The following is a 16,589-nucleotide window of genomic DNA, read 5'->3' as shown; positions in this document are numbered from 1 at the left end:
ATGCTGTAAGAGAAGTAGTTTATCTTATCCTCATCTCTTCAAGTGCTAAGGCATATGAAACAACATTTAAAGGAAGACAAATTTATTTGAAACCAAACTCTTCATTGATTCTTAAAGCCGTACAGCAAGATTACGAATGAGGGGATAAGAATGGAGAGTGTTTAGCTTGACTTCTCTGATGGAGACAGCTTGGTGTCTTACCAGACATAGCTCTTAAGTTCTCCTAACAGCCTCACAACTAATGAACTAGTACTTCTTAAAGAGTCTGTTGACTGTGCCTCATCTTTCTGTGTAGTGTGAGATACTGCTGAACAATTTGATTTTTCTGTGGAAAGCAACGTGATTGAGGCTTCTTCTCTGACTTTGGAGGTAGCAGGAGAAGTTGACAGCTAACTCTTGCCCAGAGCTGAAAAATTCCAGAATGGGTCTAAATCCTGAAGAGGTCTGCAGAGGAGAGCAGCTTATATCTTTGTAAAGATTCTTGGAGGGAAAGCAGGTGATCTGATTGGGAGTGCTGGGGATCAGCTTGTAGAACTCCCTGTTGAACGCGGATGCCAAAGGCAAGATCAGTGCCTAGCTAGGTCACTGAGTGCTCCTGAAGACTGCCTTCCTGTTTCGTCTTCTTCTTCTTCTTTGTTTGGAATACTAGAGGGCATTTGGGTAATTTTTCTGAGCCCCTCTGTCTACTCTACAGGTGTCTAAGTCAGCTCTGCCACCATCAGTAGGTACCCCATGGAATTTTAATCTCCATCTCCCCCTCCCCTAATTTCCCCCTCCCGCTGCTCACACCCCACTTCTCTCTTAGCGTCACTCCTCTGCTTCCCTCTATCCTCTTTCTCATGGTGGTTTTCTTTCTTATTATTGGCATGATACAAATAAAGGTGCGTCCCCTTCATATGACTAAGAATGGCATTTTCTTCAGAAGTAGGACTGACTGTATGTATTGAATTCAATAACTAATGTTTTTATTGAATTCAATAATTGAGTACAATCTTCATATTGTATATATAAAGATATACTTATTTAAGATGAGGTGGTGCTGAATTAGGCTGGACTTTTAGTCTCGTATGAGAGGGACACTGACATGTCCACACGGTGAATGACAGGAGAGCACTATCAGCTGTGAGAGGCATGGTCTGTTCAAACCATGATCTTGAACTTCTGGCCTCTAGAACTGTGAAATAAACTTATATTGTGGTACTTTGTTATGACAGTGCTGGCAAACTAATACAACAACCCGCCAGGTGTTTTGTCTCACAGCTTCTCAGACAGTCTTGACTTCTGAATGGGGGAGTCATGAAAAATATCAGAAATAGAAAAGTTTCTAAATGCTAAACAGCCAAAAGCGAACTCAAAATGTGTGGGTTACCTGAGGCATTTCTGGTAGTGTTCTTTCGTGTCACATCACAGGAGTTCAGTGCAGATTCTGAACACAACATGCACTTTATACTGTGTATGCTGTCACATCAAGAAGCACTAGTGCGTGCTGCCTGAAAAGCCATGGCACAGATTAATTGGAGACCATTGAGTGCTACAAAGTAGTGTTTTCTTGTAAGTCCATGCTAAGTATGAGGCCTTGAGTTCAACACCCAGAATGGTAGCATATTCTATAATCCTAGCAGTGAGGAGAAGTCAATAAGGAGGTCCCTGACTGTCATGATAGGGTCTGTCTAGTCAGTGAGCTCCAGATTAGTGAGCATCCCTGTGTGAATAAACAAGATGGACAGCATTTGAGAAATGAGTTTGGAGGTTAACCTCTGGCTTCTACAGATGTGCACATACATGCACTCCAGAGCACACACACAACATACATATATCTAGAAACAGAAACAAAACAAAAAAAAAAAAAAGGAAATAAAAACTTTAAATATGATCCTACTTTTATTTCTCTGCATGTAAATATTAAGTTAATATATTTTTATATTATGTTGTATTAGAATGTTTGATTATTAAAATGGCTGGCTGAGTTGCTGTCTGGAGTTCCATCAAACTCATTTAAGGAGCAGTGGAGATATGGCTCTAAGAGCATTTGCTGTTATTGGAGAGGACCCAGGTTCAGTTTCCAGTACCCACATGATGACTCAGAACCTTTGTAATTCTGGTTCTAGGGGATCTTACATACAACTATATCCTGCAAGGTGCCCACGCAAACCTACAGGCAAAATACCTACACAGCAAAAGATTCATTTAAGGAGTTTGATTTGAGAGTAGGAACAAATTTGTAACTTTTCTGACATTACCTAAAAATACTTTTGATATTTTTGTTGTATATATTTGTCTGAGACAAATATTGTTAGTATTGACAATTACAAAATCAAAATATGTATCAACTTTGAAAAGTATGGAGGTTTTTATGAATCTCACATTGTCAAATATTCAATCAAGACAACTGTGTAGAAACAAGCACAGCCATCTCATTATATATATAATTTAATTTTACCTATAATAAATGATAAATTAACATATACCAAAGAATTATTTTGAAATAAATTTAATTATGATTTATTATCAAGAAGTGATTATTTTATGCATGTATTTACCACTTATTTACTTGGGGCCACGTAAATTTTTTTGGATGACAAGGGGTAGTGTGTAGAAAAACATTTAAGAAGTGTTAGTCTACAACATGAAAATGTAGCTATTTCTGAGAAAGTGAAAAAGCAAAATGCCTATAAGTATTTGACTAATTAGTTATTACTGTTGTGCAGATACCATGCATAGGCATTTCTACCATTCTCAATCCCGATTCTTCACCGTTTAATGTGTCTATTGTGTTTTAACCAACAATGAACTTATTTTTCTGATCTGTACAATTGGATAGATACACAAATACTGGGAGTTTTTGATACATTAAATGAAAGTGTGAATATTGTTAAAGGGTCATAGCCAGGTGTATTATAGATACCACATAGCCAGTGTTGGTTGCATTCCCTATGTAACAGGTTCTAGAAATTTTAATTTATCAATAACAACGAAGATAAACTTGAATGTATGTAGAGTGAAGGACTTTTGATTAACAAATTTGACAAAGGGCATTCTTTTTAAGCAAGTGGTTGTAGGCAGATGTTCACATCAACTCCATTCACCGTAACCAAGAAATGTGAATATCTCAAATATGACATCATCTGGATGAGTGGACGTAGAATATGATAAATACACATGATGGGCTCTTGACCAGCCAAACAGAGATTGCTGTGCCAGTACATACTAGAACATCAATGAGTGTCCAAAATCATTTTGCTTTGTGAATGAAGCTAGTCACCAAAGGTCATGTGCGATATGAAGCTCCTTGAAAGAGATACTCAGAATTGATAAATCCATAGAGACAGAAAGAAAAGTGATGTTTTCTGTATTGGTATGTAACGGTTACTTTTAAATCTCACCTTGTTGCATTCTAGAATCACCTGGAAAGAGCGTAAGTGACAGATTGCCCAGATCCAGTTGGTCCGTGGGCATGTCTGTGGGAAGTTGTTTTGATTGTTAGTTGATGTGGGAGGAACAAGCGCATTCTACATGGCATCATTCCTTAGGCAGGTGGTCCTGAAGTGTAAAGGACAAGAGAAAGTGGCCTGAAAGTTAGCAGCAGAAGCAGGCAGTGTGGGAGCATTTGTTTCTCTCCACTCTTGACTACAGTTATGATTAGCTTATTGAATTCCTATCTTGACTTCCCCTCAGTGATTGACTGTGACCTCGAACTTAGTTGTAAGCCAATTGAACCTTTCCTCTCTTAATTCCTTTTGGTCAGTGTTTTATCATGAGAACACAAGTGGAATTGGAACATAGAAAAGTATGAAATGGTTGAAGGGTGTTTGTTTCGACTGATGAATCATGTTTGGAACCAAAGGTGGTGCTTATGCAACATGATGGATATATAAGCATCATGCGATTATGTATTTAAACCACCTGTAGTATCATTCATGATCCCTCTCCACCCTTGTAAGGACAGCTTCTGGCAAGTCCATAGCAAGGGGGATGCTATTGCTTTAACATGAGTCTAGCTTTAACGAGGCCTTGTTCTTCAGCACAGGACTGCCCCACTGCATCCTCATCAACAGAAAATGTCTCTTAAGAGAATGATTATAGAGGAGAGCTCATATTAGATGCCTTTAGAGTGGCTCCTGGCCCTACCTGTGTCTCTTGATCATCACATTTTCCTCAGCTGTTTTAAGCCACCAATATGCTCTGTCATGGTTTGCATTTAAAATGTCTTCCACAGGCTCATGCTTTGAGACTTTACCCCAGCTGGTAGTACTCCTTTGAAAGGCTATGGACTCTGTAGGGCATATGGCCTAGCTGACGGGAGGAGATCAGGAAATGCCAGCCTTAGACACTGATGCCTGATCCCTGCTTCTAGCTCCTCTATGTGCTTTCAGGTCCACTGTAGTGTGAAGAGCCCTTGCTACATACCACAATGTTGTGAATTCCTCCATGTCTGTGTTGAGGACAGATTCTGTCTTCAGATCCCAAACATTTCCTTGTTTCCTAGTAGTTTTCTTTTCCATGGACCTTTATTTTCTTCTCTTCTTTCTGAAATTGTGCTGCTCTTTGGTTCTGCTAAAATGTTTTCTCTTTAAAACTCTATTGCTTTTTTAAACATTATTCATATGATAGATACAATGGAACCTTATTAATAAAGTATGAAATATTTTTCTTTATATTTTATTGTTCAGGTTATTTGGGTTTTCATGTTTGTGTTCAAATCTCTTAAATTTCAAACTTTTAGGATGAAATTAAAAATCAGAAAAAAGTACTAGAAAATTTTGATCATATTAAAGTTATTATCCTAAGAGTTTTCAGTATTTCTTTATTTTATATAATAGTTATGATCAAGGAAACTCCAGGACTCATCAAAGCTAAGCGCCCAGTGAAGGGAATGTGAGTCCGATGGCTGTTTACACTACCCAGTGATAAGCAGCCGTGCTCGCTTCCAGAAAAGGTAGAGAAGAAAAATGTTCTAAGACAAAGATCCCTGAAAATAATTTTAGCAGGTACTTAGAAAGCACTTTTCCCTACATGACCCACAAATTAAGAAAATATTTTAAAAACTGTAAAGAGGTACATTTTTATTACAATTTCAAAATAAATTTATTCTCTAGTCCTTTCTTTAAAAAAAACAAAAAACAAACAAACAAAAAAACCTCTATTGCTACCTCTGACTTGTGTCTCTACATCTGTCCTTCATTCTTTCTCAAAGCTCCTAAAGGTTAGTGTTTCTGCATCTCCCACGCAGGCCAAGCACTGTCTAGAAAATGCAGAGTAGATATGCTCCCCCACTGTGGATGAGGATGAGTGACAACAGAAATAGCAGCTTTCTTTGTACCCTTTGGCTACTGGACGTCATTATATCCAGTCTCCCAAGGGCATGCAACCCAGTCAACTAGAGACTGCTAGTCATATACCAGGAACCCCCTCAATCATCAATAATGCAAAAGTGTTTTAGAAGAATATTGAAAATGTAAAGCCTGCTTGCTTAAATCACCCCCTTTCAGAATGAAAAAAAAACAAAAACAAAAACAAAAAAAACAAAAACAAGAAGAAAGACCAAAACACTCCATAGATTGGTTTCCTGGTCTTTTGAATGTAATTAAGTACTGACTAAACATAGCTATGTAGAAGAAACTTCTGAAGCACCATTTTCTTGGAGTGCAGTCTGATGCTGGGTAAGTGTGCTTGGAGGGACTGTTTGCAGTAAAAGTCTGTCTGGTAGTACACTGTTGACAAAGGTTAATATTAGAAATGGATTTTAAAAAAATTCTGCATTCTTTCTATTCTTTGGGTCTCTTTAACTTGTGTTGCCACAGCAAGATTTATGTGCCAGGAGTAATATTCATCCCATTGTCCTCAGAAAGCTATACTACCTGCCGCAAAGAATCATAATCCAGGCTTTACAAAGTGAGGAAGTTAAGGAAACTGGTTGGCTTTTGGGAGATGTATACTTTACCTCCCTAGCCTAGGGAAGGCCACTCTGGAGGAAAGAGAAAATTCACAAGCTTCCTGTACATGTGCTCACTGGAAACATTCTTTGACCCTCCTTCTGAGGGAAGGGTCTTCCTAAAGGAGCGATGTCCTTCTCAGTCTAGCGTGCATTTTTCTTGAAATCTTTCCTTGTAGGTCTGCATGAACTGCAACATGTAAGGTTTTTCTTATCATCCCTGATCTCTATTTAGTAGGTGCTCTGTCCAGATCTGAGCATCAAAATTGTCTCTAGATCATACGTGATGTCCTTTGGAGGGAAGAATCAGAATCACATACAAACTGAGAACAATTTATGGATAAAAAGGAACTAAGTTGGGGAAGCCTAGCAGGTAGGGCAGGCAGCAGATGGAAAGGCAGGGGAGAAGGAAACAGCACATCCTTCATAAGACTGGGCATTAGCCTCCTTGAGCCCCAGTGCCTTTCTCTGTTAAATGGAGTCTCATAGGTGAGTCATAAAGTGTGTGTGGATTAGGGTCCATGAAAGTGTCAACAGGTATCAAGATAGTCACCCAGTGATTTCTTCTTTTCTAAGTTCTGACTTAGCTATTTCAGTTTGGTTCTTCTGACTTCTACTGCTGCTATTTATCCTTTTTAGATTACATCAAAGCCTTCTGGGTCCTCTGCTTCAACTCCATTCTGTGATCTGTACTTAACACTCACCTCCATCAGGACTCCAATGTAAAGGCTTAGGACATCCTAAAAACTGTACTATGCAGCACTCTGGCAGGGAGCCATGGCTACTGAACTCTGGAAATGTGCCATTGATGTAAATAAGCAAAAAGCAGATATAAAGGGAATGTGTGGAAATTAGTTCATATTGTATATTAAAATATCAAGTTTTCAATATACTTGCTGAGGTGAAGATAATACAATTACAATTTCCTCCTTTTTACTTTTACTCCCTCCACCCCACACACCTTTTAAAAAGGAACTGTAGGAAAGAGAGTCGGTTTTACAAGAGAAGTTGTGTCTCTTCCCAGGAAGAAACATTTTATGATATTAAATATTTAGATGTAGGTGTCATTGCTCCACAGACCATACATTGCAGACACTAGAGCATGGCTTAGAGCATGGCTAGTCCTAAGTCCTACATATATTTTCTGGGTTACACATAGTGCCATGATGATTTGTAGTTTGTAAAATGTGTAGTAATAGAAAAATAATAGTAACTAAGAAGGACCGAACAGTTACAACACTACATTATAGTAAACACTTTGTGGATATGGCCTCTCTCTGCATTTTGTTCTGTTTTCATCTTTCTTCTCATGTGAGAGAGTACGATGCCTATGTAGTGAGATAAGATGAGGTGAGTGACAGTATTGTTGCAGGGCAACAGGCCACGACTTAAGGATTGTTCACACAAAAGCACTGTGTTACTAGGGAAATCAGGGTCGCTTCTTTGAATTCTTGTCTCCTTAAATAAGAAAATTTAAAAAACGAGCCAGTAGGAAGGTAGAGGGCCATCTTATTAGAATTTGGAGAAAACAATGTGGCAGGCAAGGTATAAATTTCAGCAGCCTCCAGGACAAGGGTTATGGAGAAGAGGAAGAGACAAAGTCATGTCTTTTTGAGTCAGGCTGCAGTCGATAGAGGCCAGAAACCAGCTGCGTGATAAAAGGTTGGTAGCTTCATAGAAAGAGAGAGGAAAAAAAAAAAAACTCCAAAGTGTTAGGGAAAATGTGCTTCGGAAAGAGATATGGAGGAAAAGAAAAGGGAAGTGAGTTTTTTCCTAAATTAGTCCTTAGAAAGCAGGCTGACCTAGCAGAGCTGCCTGGCCTTGGCATTGTCAGTGACTGCACCAAGGCTGGGGTCTTGGGAAGAAACTCACATATTCTTTAAGGGGGTTGATTTATCCTGTCCATCTCCTTAGCATGGCAGTCTTTCTGTGGGATGATTCCTTAGCCTGATAATTGACAGGCCTAACTGGATTAACTTTTAAAAAATATTTTTAAGTGTGTGTGTGTGTGTGTGTGTTTAGGTTTGTGCACATTCATGTGAGTGCAGGTACCTGTGGAATTTAGAAGTGTGTGTTGAATCTCCTGGACATGAAGTCATAGCTGGTTATTTGCCACTGAAAATGGATGCTTGCAATTTCTCTGTAAGAGCAGTATACAACTGCTTAGTCCCTAACTAGACTAACTAGGGATTAGACAGTGGTGTGAATTACTATAATATTGGGGCAAATCTGAAAGTCCTGGCTCTATCCATTCTTGTTAATTCTTATTTATTTATTTGTTTATTTTTTTATTTTGAGACAGGGTTTCTCTGTGTAACTTTGACTATCCTGGACTTGCTTTGTAGACCAGGTTGGTCTTGGACTCACAGAGATCTACATGCCTCTGCCTCCCAAGTGCTGGGTTTAAAGGCATATACCACCACGCCTGGCTAGATTCCATTCTTTTGACCAAGAGGAAATAGCTTTTCTTTAATGGGCCTTAGCAGAGCCTTGATTTCCCTGGTGTCTTTCAATAATATGGTAGCATTACTAGGTAAAGATTGGAGACTTCAGCATCATTGAGGGCTTGGGATTGGGAAATAGACCTAATCCATTTCCATCATCAATACACAAAGATCCAGTTCCAAAGCTGTTCACGAAAAGAGATTAATGCCTGGAATGAAATTTCATTATTTCCATCGCACATTCATGTTCCAGGCAGAAATTTTGAGCAGAGAACCAGAGCCTCCTTCTGGCATCCCTGCTCCAGCAGGGCATTGCTGAGACTGTTGCTTTCGGGTTTCCTGCCTACATTGCCTAACTAATTTTTGTCTCCTATCTTCATTGCTAAGATTCTTCTCTTTTAGTTTAATAACTAAGAGAATCCTTACTTGACTAACAGAGAACTGGATTTCACAGCAGGATCAAGACAAACTAAGATGGTATGAAATGGTCCTGAATGGCTGTTACAACATAAGGAACAGCCAGGTTTCTGTACTTATTCTAGGCATACTGTGTGCGCGTTTAGGCTGAGGACTATCTTCAGGAGGAGATGCTACAGCCTGTAATGTACATGTGATTGCAGACTTAGTGTGAAGTGTGTTCTTCCCTTCAGGCAGAGATGAGAGAAAATTACCAAAACAAACTTTGCTGCTGATTTCCCGTGCTCCAGAGGATGGTGTCCGCAGGGCTCATCATTGCTGGGAGGGCCTGCTTGAGGAACTGTGCAGATTTTGATTCCTGTATTACAAATCTGGTTGGCAGACTTCTGTTTTTGAAAGATACATTTAAGGAATATTAGACCAAGTAAAAGATGTGTGTCTAATGGCACATTTTGATATATGTTCAGCAAGTATCATACATTGCTTCCTAAGTCCACAGGCTTTGTACTGGCAAGTTTATGTCAACTTTATACAAGCTAAATTCATCTCGGGAGGAAATCCCAATTAAGAAAGTCTACTCATAATATTAGATTGTAGGTAAACCTGTAGGGCATTTTCTTACTACTTGATGTAGGAGGGCCTTGCCTGTTGTGACTTGGCTGTTTCTGGGCTGGTGGTGCTGGGTTCTGTAAGAAAGTAGGCTGATCAAGGCATAACAAGAAATCCAGTAAGTAGCATCCCTTCATAAGCTCCTGGCTCTACATTCTTTACCTGTTTGAGTTCCTTCTCACGAGTTGGAAGCTTGGCTGTGTCTTGCCTTGAGGTAGCCATTATTCCATTAGAATCGTCCTTTTCTTTAAACTTTCCCCTGGTGCTCCTTTTCTCCTCAAACTGTACATTTTGTGTTTTTCCTTGTTCAGCTTGCTTATTTTCATTATAGATTAGCATAAGCATGGCCACTAATGTCTACAAGACAGTCAATAGTAGGCTGTCTGGAAATCTCTGCCAAAGCTGCTAATCCAAAAACTTTTCAATTTAGATTCAGGCTTCCCCCCACTCCTCAGACAAGAACGTAATGCAGCCACATTCTTTGTAAAAATATCACAAGAATGTAATTTAGGTCACATACTAATATTTCCCCCTCTGAAACCTCTTGAGCTAGGTCCCCACTGTTCAAATTGCCCAGCCCCACTGTCTTCCATGCTTCTACCAGACTGCCCCATTAAGCCCAGTTTAAAGCATTCAACTGCTTCCCTAATCCAAAATCACAAAGTGTACATTTCTCCAAACCGAAGCACAATCAGGCCAAATGCAACAATAGCCAGTCCCTGGTACCAACCTCTGTCTTTGTCAGCGTCCTGTTTCTGTGAAGGGACACCATGACCACAACAACTCTTGTGATGGAAAGCATTTATTTTGGGCTAGCTTACTGTTCAGAGGTTTAGTCCATTATTGGCATGATGAGAAGCATGGCAGCACCCAGGCTGACAGAGTGCTGGAGAGGTAGCTGAGAGTTCTATATTAGGACCAGCATGCAGCAGGAAGAGAGGGACACTGTGTGTTTGTATATATGCATACAAACATGCATACGTACATATATACATACATATTATATGTTAAGATGAAATATCTGCTCCATCCTTGTCGACCTTGTTTCTCTTCTTTTAAGCCATCACTACTGTTTTCTAGTCTAAGAATCACTTATGCCAGTCCAAGGGGTTAATTCTTGTTCATTCTCAATACATTTTCATTGTTTCTATCTTTTCTGGATCTACCGTAGTGAGGAACTATGCAGAGTCCCAATTGAGATATTTTTACCTTCTCAATTGAGCACAGACCAGTTTCAACAAGTTATGTTGTGATCTAACTAAGCTTTCCGTCTTGTGCTCTATTTACGTGTGCCTTTGGTGCCTTTCATGATTCTCTCTATGAGGAACACAGGAGCTGCATGCCATGTTGACCACAAATGACTCAGCTGCTGCTTTTTTCTTTCCTTCATCAGTGGGCCATATAAATTGAAATTGTCACATTTTGGGGGGTCATGTTCTTTAATTGGTCACTGTGTTCTTTGACGTTAGCCTATGTCTTAGCTTTGATATCATGCTTTGATAGTTCTTTGTTTATAATAGATGTTAGCTAAGTATTCTTTTAAGTGGGTGTATGTGTGTATATTGTGTGACAGAGAACTTCCCTTATAGACCTCATCATTTATTTAAGTGTCTCAGTTTTGACAGATACAAGATTATAGCCTTATCTGTCATCTCTTGGGAAAAAAGGTGATCATTGGCCAGGGAATCTATTTTTAGGATCTATGAGATTTTTTTTTCCCAGTTTGCCTCCATCTGCTTGCTCATCATGATGAGGTTTAGCTCTTTCTCTTTTCTTTTTCCTTCCAGAAAGTATTATGAGGGATGCTGAGGACTTCAAGTTTTGCACAAAGACACCACGCTGGAATTAGAGATTGTCATTTCTGAGAGGATGCTGGGAATCTGCAGAGGGAGACGGAAATTCCTGGCTGCTTCTTTGACTCTGCTCTGTATCCCAGCCATCACGTGGATTTACTTGTTTGCTGGAAGCTTTGAAGGTAAGGACAAAAGCCAAGTGGAAGCAAAATTGGGAGGTCAAGGGAACACAGTCTGTTACAGAGGCCTAGAAAGAGCTCGGAGGCCATAGTGTTCCTTGTAAAAATTTGCGTTTTTTTTTTTTTTTTTTTTTTTTGGTTTTTTGAGACTGGGTTTCTCTGTGTAGTCTTGGCTGTCCTGGACTCGCTTTGTAGACCAGGCTGGCCTCGAACTCACAGCGATCCGCCTGCCTCTGCCTCCCAAGTGCTGGGATTAAAGGCGTGCACCACCACGCCTGGCTAAAACTTGCGTTTAAATTGCTTGTTATAAGAAATGACTTCCAGCATCACACAGTCAGTTGAAGGAAGTCAGAAAGGTGAGGAATGAAAGAAAAACTAGACTGAAAGTAAAATAGAAGTTTCTGTAGTGTCAGGGGGGTAGGTAGACAATTGGCTGAAGCCTGTTTAGTCACATGGTCTTGGTGTAAAAAAAGGAGGAGGATGAAGCTTTGTGAATGGCTTTCCTTTCCTGAAGCCAGATATTTCATTTATTGATCCCTCTAGTCATTTGTTTGTTCACACATTCAATGTTTTCTTGCTGGTTGACATCTTCAGTAAACCTAGTGCTAAGAATACAAAAATAACAGATCTAGACATACACTGTCTCCTGTAGGAGACAGACAGGTTAACAAATCATTGCCACAGTGGTGTGTGCTGGGGGAGAAGTTTGTGGGAGCTGTCAGGCTATGGCTGAGAATGAAAGATGATCTGTCACAGTGACAAGAGAGCCTGGGGATGGGGCATAGGAATGGCCTTCCCTGAACAAATAAAAGCAAATGATTATTGTTTCCACTTTACAGGAATGAACGGGAAAGTAAAACTTCACAATTTTTTCAGTCAACATTTTTCTTGATTGTTGGTGATTGTGTCTCAGATTCAGGTAGGGAGGAATGGTGATATAGATGTTTAGACTTTCTTTTTTAATTTGCCCCACACTTGAATTAGAAAAAAATATCATGCATGACAGTCAGTCTCAACAAAGCTACTACCGTGCTTTTGAACATTTCCTTTGTGCATAGTTTTATCGACAGCTTAAGGCCACCTTTTAATTAGGAGCTCGGCTCTATGTTTGAAGGTTGTGTTAGCGAAGCTGAGTATAAAGATGACAGAGCTATGCACTTGCTGAACAGGGGTGATTGGTTTTTATTTAAATAATTATTTTATTATTTTTAATTTATGTGTAAGTGTGTGTATCTGCATATGAGTGTGTGCATATGAGTACAGATGCCCAAGTAGGCCAGAGGTGCCAGATTTCCCTGGAGTTGGAGATGCTGATCCTTGTGAGCTGCCTGATGTGGGCTGCTGGGAACTGAACTTGGGTCCTCTGAAAGAGTAGCAAGTGCTCTTCACAGATGAGCACCTGTCTGAACTCCAGAATGGGGGTGATTTTAGGTCACTAGCCCATGGCAGGACCCCAGTGTCACAACCCTTTCACTGTTTCCTTCCTCTTAGCCACAACCCTGGACTGGTGGGAGATTTTCATTTAAACAGCTCTGGCAGTGAGCGACTCCTTTCTGCAGTGGGGTCATAGGGAAACTGGTGAGTTGATGTGATCCTGGCAATGCGAGGATGAAAGTTTCTCAGCTGAGTCAAAGTGAGAGAGGCCCTAGGGAAGAAGCAGAGATATCTAGGGCTAGTTCAGTTCCAGAAGTGAGAAGAAGACTAAGCGTAGAGTCTGTGCTTGATGTCCCAGTACTCTGGAGCCTGAGGCAGAACTTGTGAGTTCTAGCCTAGTGCAGCTTAACATAATGGTACCACTACAAAACCAAACCCTACCACAAACCACAGAGCAGAGGAGAGCAGAGCACAGTGCACAGTGCAGCACAGCACAGCACAATGCAGCACAGAACAGCACGTGGAAGCACAGCAAACCAAATGAAAGAAAAGCAATAATGAATGGGAAAACAGGCATTTGGCAATATAGCAAATCTGTTTGTAATAGTAAATAATCTGCAGGGGGTTAGGGTAGAAAGGAGAGTTGGGGTGGATATGATCATGGCGCATTGTATATGTGTATGAATTTTCAAAAGAATTAGAAAAAGTATTTTAAAATTAGCACAACAGTGTTAACAAGACAATGATGACATTGACTATATCAACAGCAGGTATTATTACAATATCTGTGCCATACATTGTACAGAATTTTCTTTTTAAACAACAACTTACTATAATTCAGTGAATGTCCTTGTTCTAAAGGTAGGAAGTATGCAGGATAAAAACTTTGTTGACTTGGCCATGATCTCCAAGCCAGTCAGGCTGGAGCCCAGCTTAGATTCAGGAGTTCAGAGTTTTATTCTGATACCACACTGTAGACTAGGGCTTTAGGCAGGTATTGTAGTTTGGCAAGGAATTTTACTAGTTACCACATGATCTTTATACAATGATGTTTTAGAACTTTGTTTCTGTTTTTAAAAACTTATTCTTTGTTTTGTACATGTATAGAATCATTGTCTTTTTGTCTACTCATCTTCACAAACCCCCATTTCCTCTTACCAAGTCCCCATCCCACTTTTGTATCTTTTGTTTTTGTTTTCACTGGCTGATTTTAACCAGCGATGGCATGAGCATGGGTAAAAAGCTCTGCACTGGAGCATGAATAACTCACCAGAGCCTGCTTCAGTGACAATAATGATTTCCTCTCCTCTAAGAGCTTTCATCTGTCATTAGCTACACTCCATGGTGGCCACATGAGGCCCTCCCCAATCTGTGAATGAATTTACTGATTCAGTCTTGTGTGGACTCTGCGTAGGTGGTTGTAGCTGTTATGCATTCATGAGTGTCATGCCCATAAGACTGCTGTTCATGGCCTATCTTTCTATTCTTCAGCTGTTTTGTTCTTTTCACGGCATTCATTGAGCCTTGTAGGAGATGAAATTGGTGTCCTACTTAATGATGAGCACTCAATAGTCACTTTTACCACCCGTGAATCTGGGCCTTACCTGCCATTCACTTGTACTACTGTATCCCTTTCTTGTCAAGTTGGTACTGTGGCATGCAAGTTCTAACACTGGGGAACACTACTATAGAATTTTTATCTGTGCTCAATATTACAAATCAGTCTGCACTGATTTTGGAATGAAAAATAATTTATTAACAACATGGTTTAGTGATTAGCAACTTCACAAGATCAAGATTCACCTAGGGGCAAGCCCCTTGCCATGTCTATGAGGGAGTTCCTCATAATGTGGGTGGCATCATCCGGAGAGCTGGAGTCTTAGGGTGAATTAAAAAAAAGGGCTGAGCCCCAGCACTCATCTCTTTGCTGTTATGCAGTGTGACCAGCTAGCTGCCTTTAACTTCTGCTGCCATATCTCCCTTCTAGGACGGATCTAAGTAAACTGATCTGTGTTAAGCTGTTTTTTCCTTAGGTTATTTTTGTCACACGTTTAGCCACAGTACCAAGATAAGTAACTAATATAAATAGTTAATACAGTGGAATTAAAGACAGTCTTCACTGCAGGTAGGCTTGGCTCAAGTTGCTAGATGATGTTTGCGTGGCTAGGTTTTTGTCCATTCGTTTGGTTAACTTCTCTGCAGATAGCTCTTCCTAGATGGAGGACAGTTAAGGCTTGCATCTTATACTTCTTTTCTTCCTAATTACAGAGCAGTTCATCTCACTGGATTACCTATGGTTATTTGCCTTGAAACCACCACACACAAAACAAAATCACTGTAGTCAGAGACTAGGGAAGAATTTGGTGCTTTATAGTTTCCCTTGAACCCTATAATATATTTTTTCTGGTCACAGGCTGGTAAGGAAAACATCCTCTGATGGCAATGAGGAGATCTAGGTTGTAGGGAGCTTGTAGCTATCTGTAGTTACAATTTGTTATCACCTTAAAGACCCATTAGAAGCATCAAACCAAAAAAAAAAAAAACAAACCCTGGTTAGTCCATAGCTGATGAACTGCCTAGAATTCTTAACAGAGTGATTTTCAAGACTGTTTGGGAAATTATGAGAAATGGCAGGATAAAGGTAATATTTAGATAGCGACTGGGTGCTATAGCTATCATCAGAGTACTTAAGAATAAACTTAAATCTCTGACTCAAAAAACTGCATTCGTTGGGTGTTAAGTGACATGAGCACAGTAGCAAAAATGTCTAGGCAGATGATAATGACTATGTATGGATGTGCACTTTCCTAGCGTTTATTTCTAGGCTTTCCACCGTAAAAATAGTCTATAAGAGAAGTCAGCATGGTTAGGAAGACCCAGGTGAATGACATTGTTAGCTCAAGTTGGTTCTATAAGAAGCAGCGGAAGGAGCTAGAGACACAGAGGCTCAAAGGATCAGATTCAGCAGTCAGGGCTGTCACTGGGACACAAAATAAGGGCAGCTCTTGTGGCTCCTAACTTTGGCCAGAGATGTGGCCAGAAGTCAGATGTCAATCCCCTCATAATGAAGATTGCTATGTGTGTGGCTGTAAAGAGCTGTCCAGGAAGGCTGTCAAATGCTCCTAGGAGAGATGTGGAAGCTGAAGTTTACTCTAACATAGTGGTGATCATCTAAGATGAACTTTCTGACCTGACAGTGAGACCTCTAGACTCTGGAGGAAGCTGAATGGCCACCAGGAGTCAAAAGTCACCTTTCCATGGTGGATGCTATCTGTTGCTGCAGATAGCAGTGGGTTCTGTACATACATATGTTCTTCTCTCAGTTAGTGCTTCCTACACCCCATTGACTGATACCCTTAAGGCTTTAGCTTTGTAATAGGCAGGGTCATAGATAACATTGCTGCATGGATTTGTGGAAGTATGATTCATATTTTCATTGGGCTTGTTTATTTTCCTACTCTGATTAATTTGAACGGGTCTCCTGAGAGCAGAGTCCAGAATCTCCTCTGTGCTGCAGATGCTTTGATGCTCAGGTTTAGCAGTCTGATTAGTTAGTTGATTACCTTGAGTGGCACAATGGGACTAGAGCGCAGAGCAGAACCAGGCATCCTAGATGTGAAGTCAGCTCATCCAGGAATAGCTGGGTACTTGGAGCATGGTCCCTCCCCTCCCTTAGCTTTAGTCTCCATAACATGAAATAATATTGTCAAAATGAAGCTCACTGGTTGCCGTACTAACATTCTACCCACAAACATATTGTACTGAAAGTCTGACATAAATGAATTGTAAGCCATAAGAGTCTTTCATAATTAGGAAGAACTATATAGGAAAAGGAGACACT

General features: G+C 40.1%; 1 protein-coding gene across 4 annotated transcripts in view; it reads left to right on the top strand.

Moving 5' to 3' along the window:
- Nucleotides 1-16,589, top strand: part of Large1 (LARGE xylosyl- and glucuronyltransferase 1) — a 497,928-nt gene that overhangs the window by 133,343 nt on the left and 347,996 nt on the right. For all 4 annotated transcript variants that reach the window (XM_051168561.1, XM_051168560.1, XM_051168562.1 and 1 more), the window contains one exon: nucleotides 11,190-11,377. In XM_051168561.1, coding sequence (XP_051024518.1) covers nucleotides 11,272-11,377 — 106 coding nt within the window. In that variant the 5' untranslated portion in view covers nucleotides 11,190-11,271. The remainder of the gene's footprint in view (nucleotides 1-11,189; nucleotides 11,378-16,589) is intronic.

Source organism: Acomys russatus, chromosome 26, assembly GCF_903995435.1.
Source record: "Acomys russatus chromosome 26, mAcoRus1.1, whole genome shotgun sequence".
NCBI classification, from domain to species: Eukaryota; Metazoa; Chordata; class Mammalia; order Rodentia; family Muridae; genus Acomys; species Acomys russatus.
The sequence above is the reverse complement of the archived record's forward strand: the minus strand, read 5'-3'. Positions and strand labels throughout refer to the sequence as shown.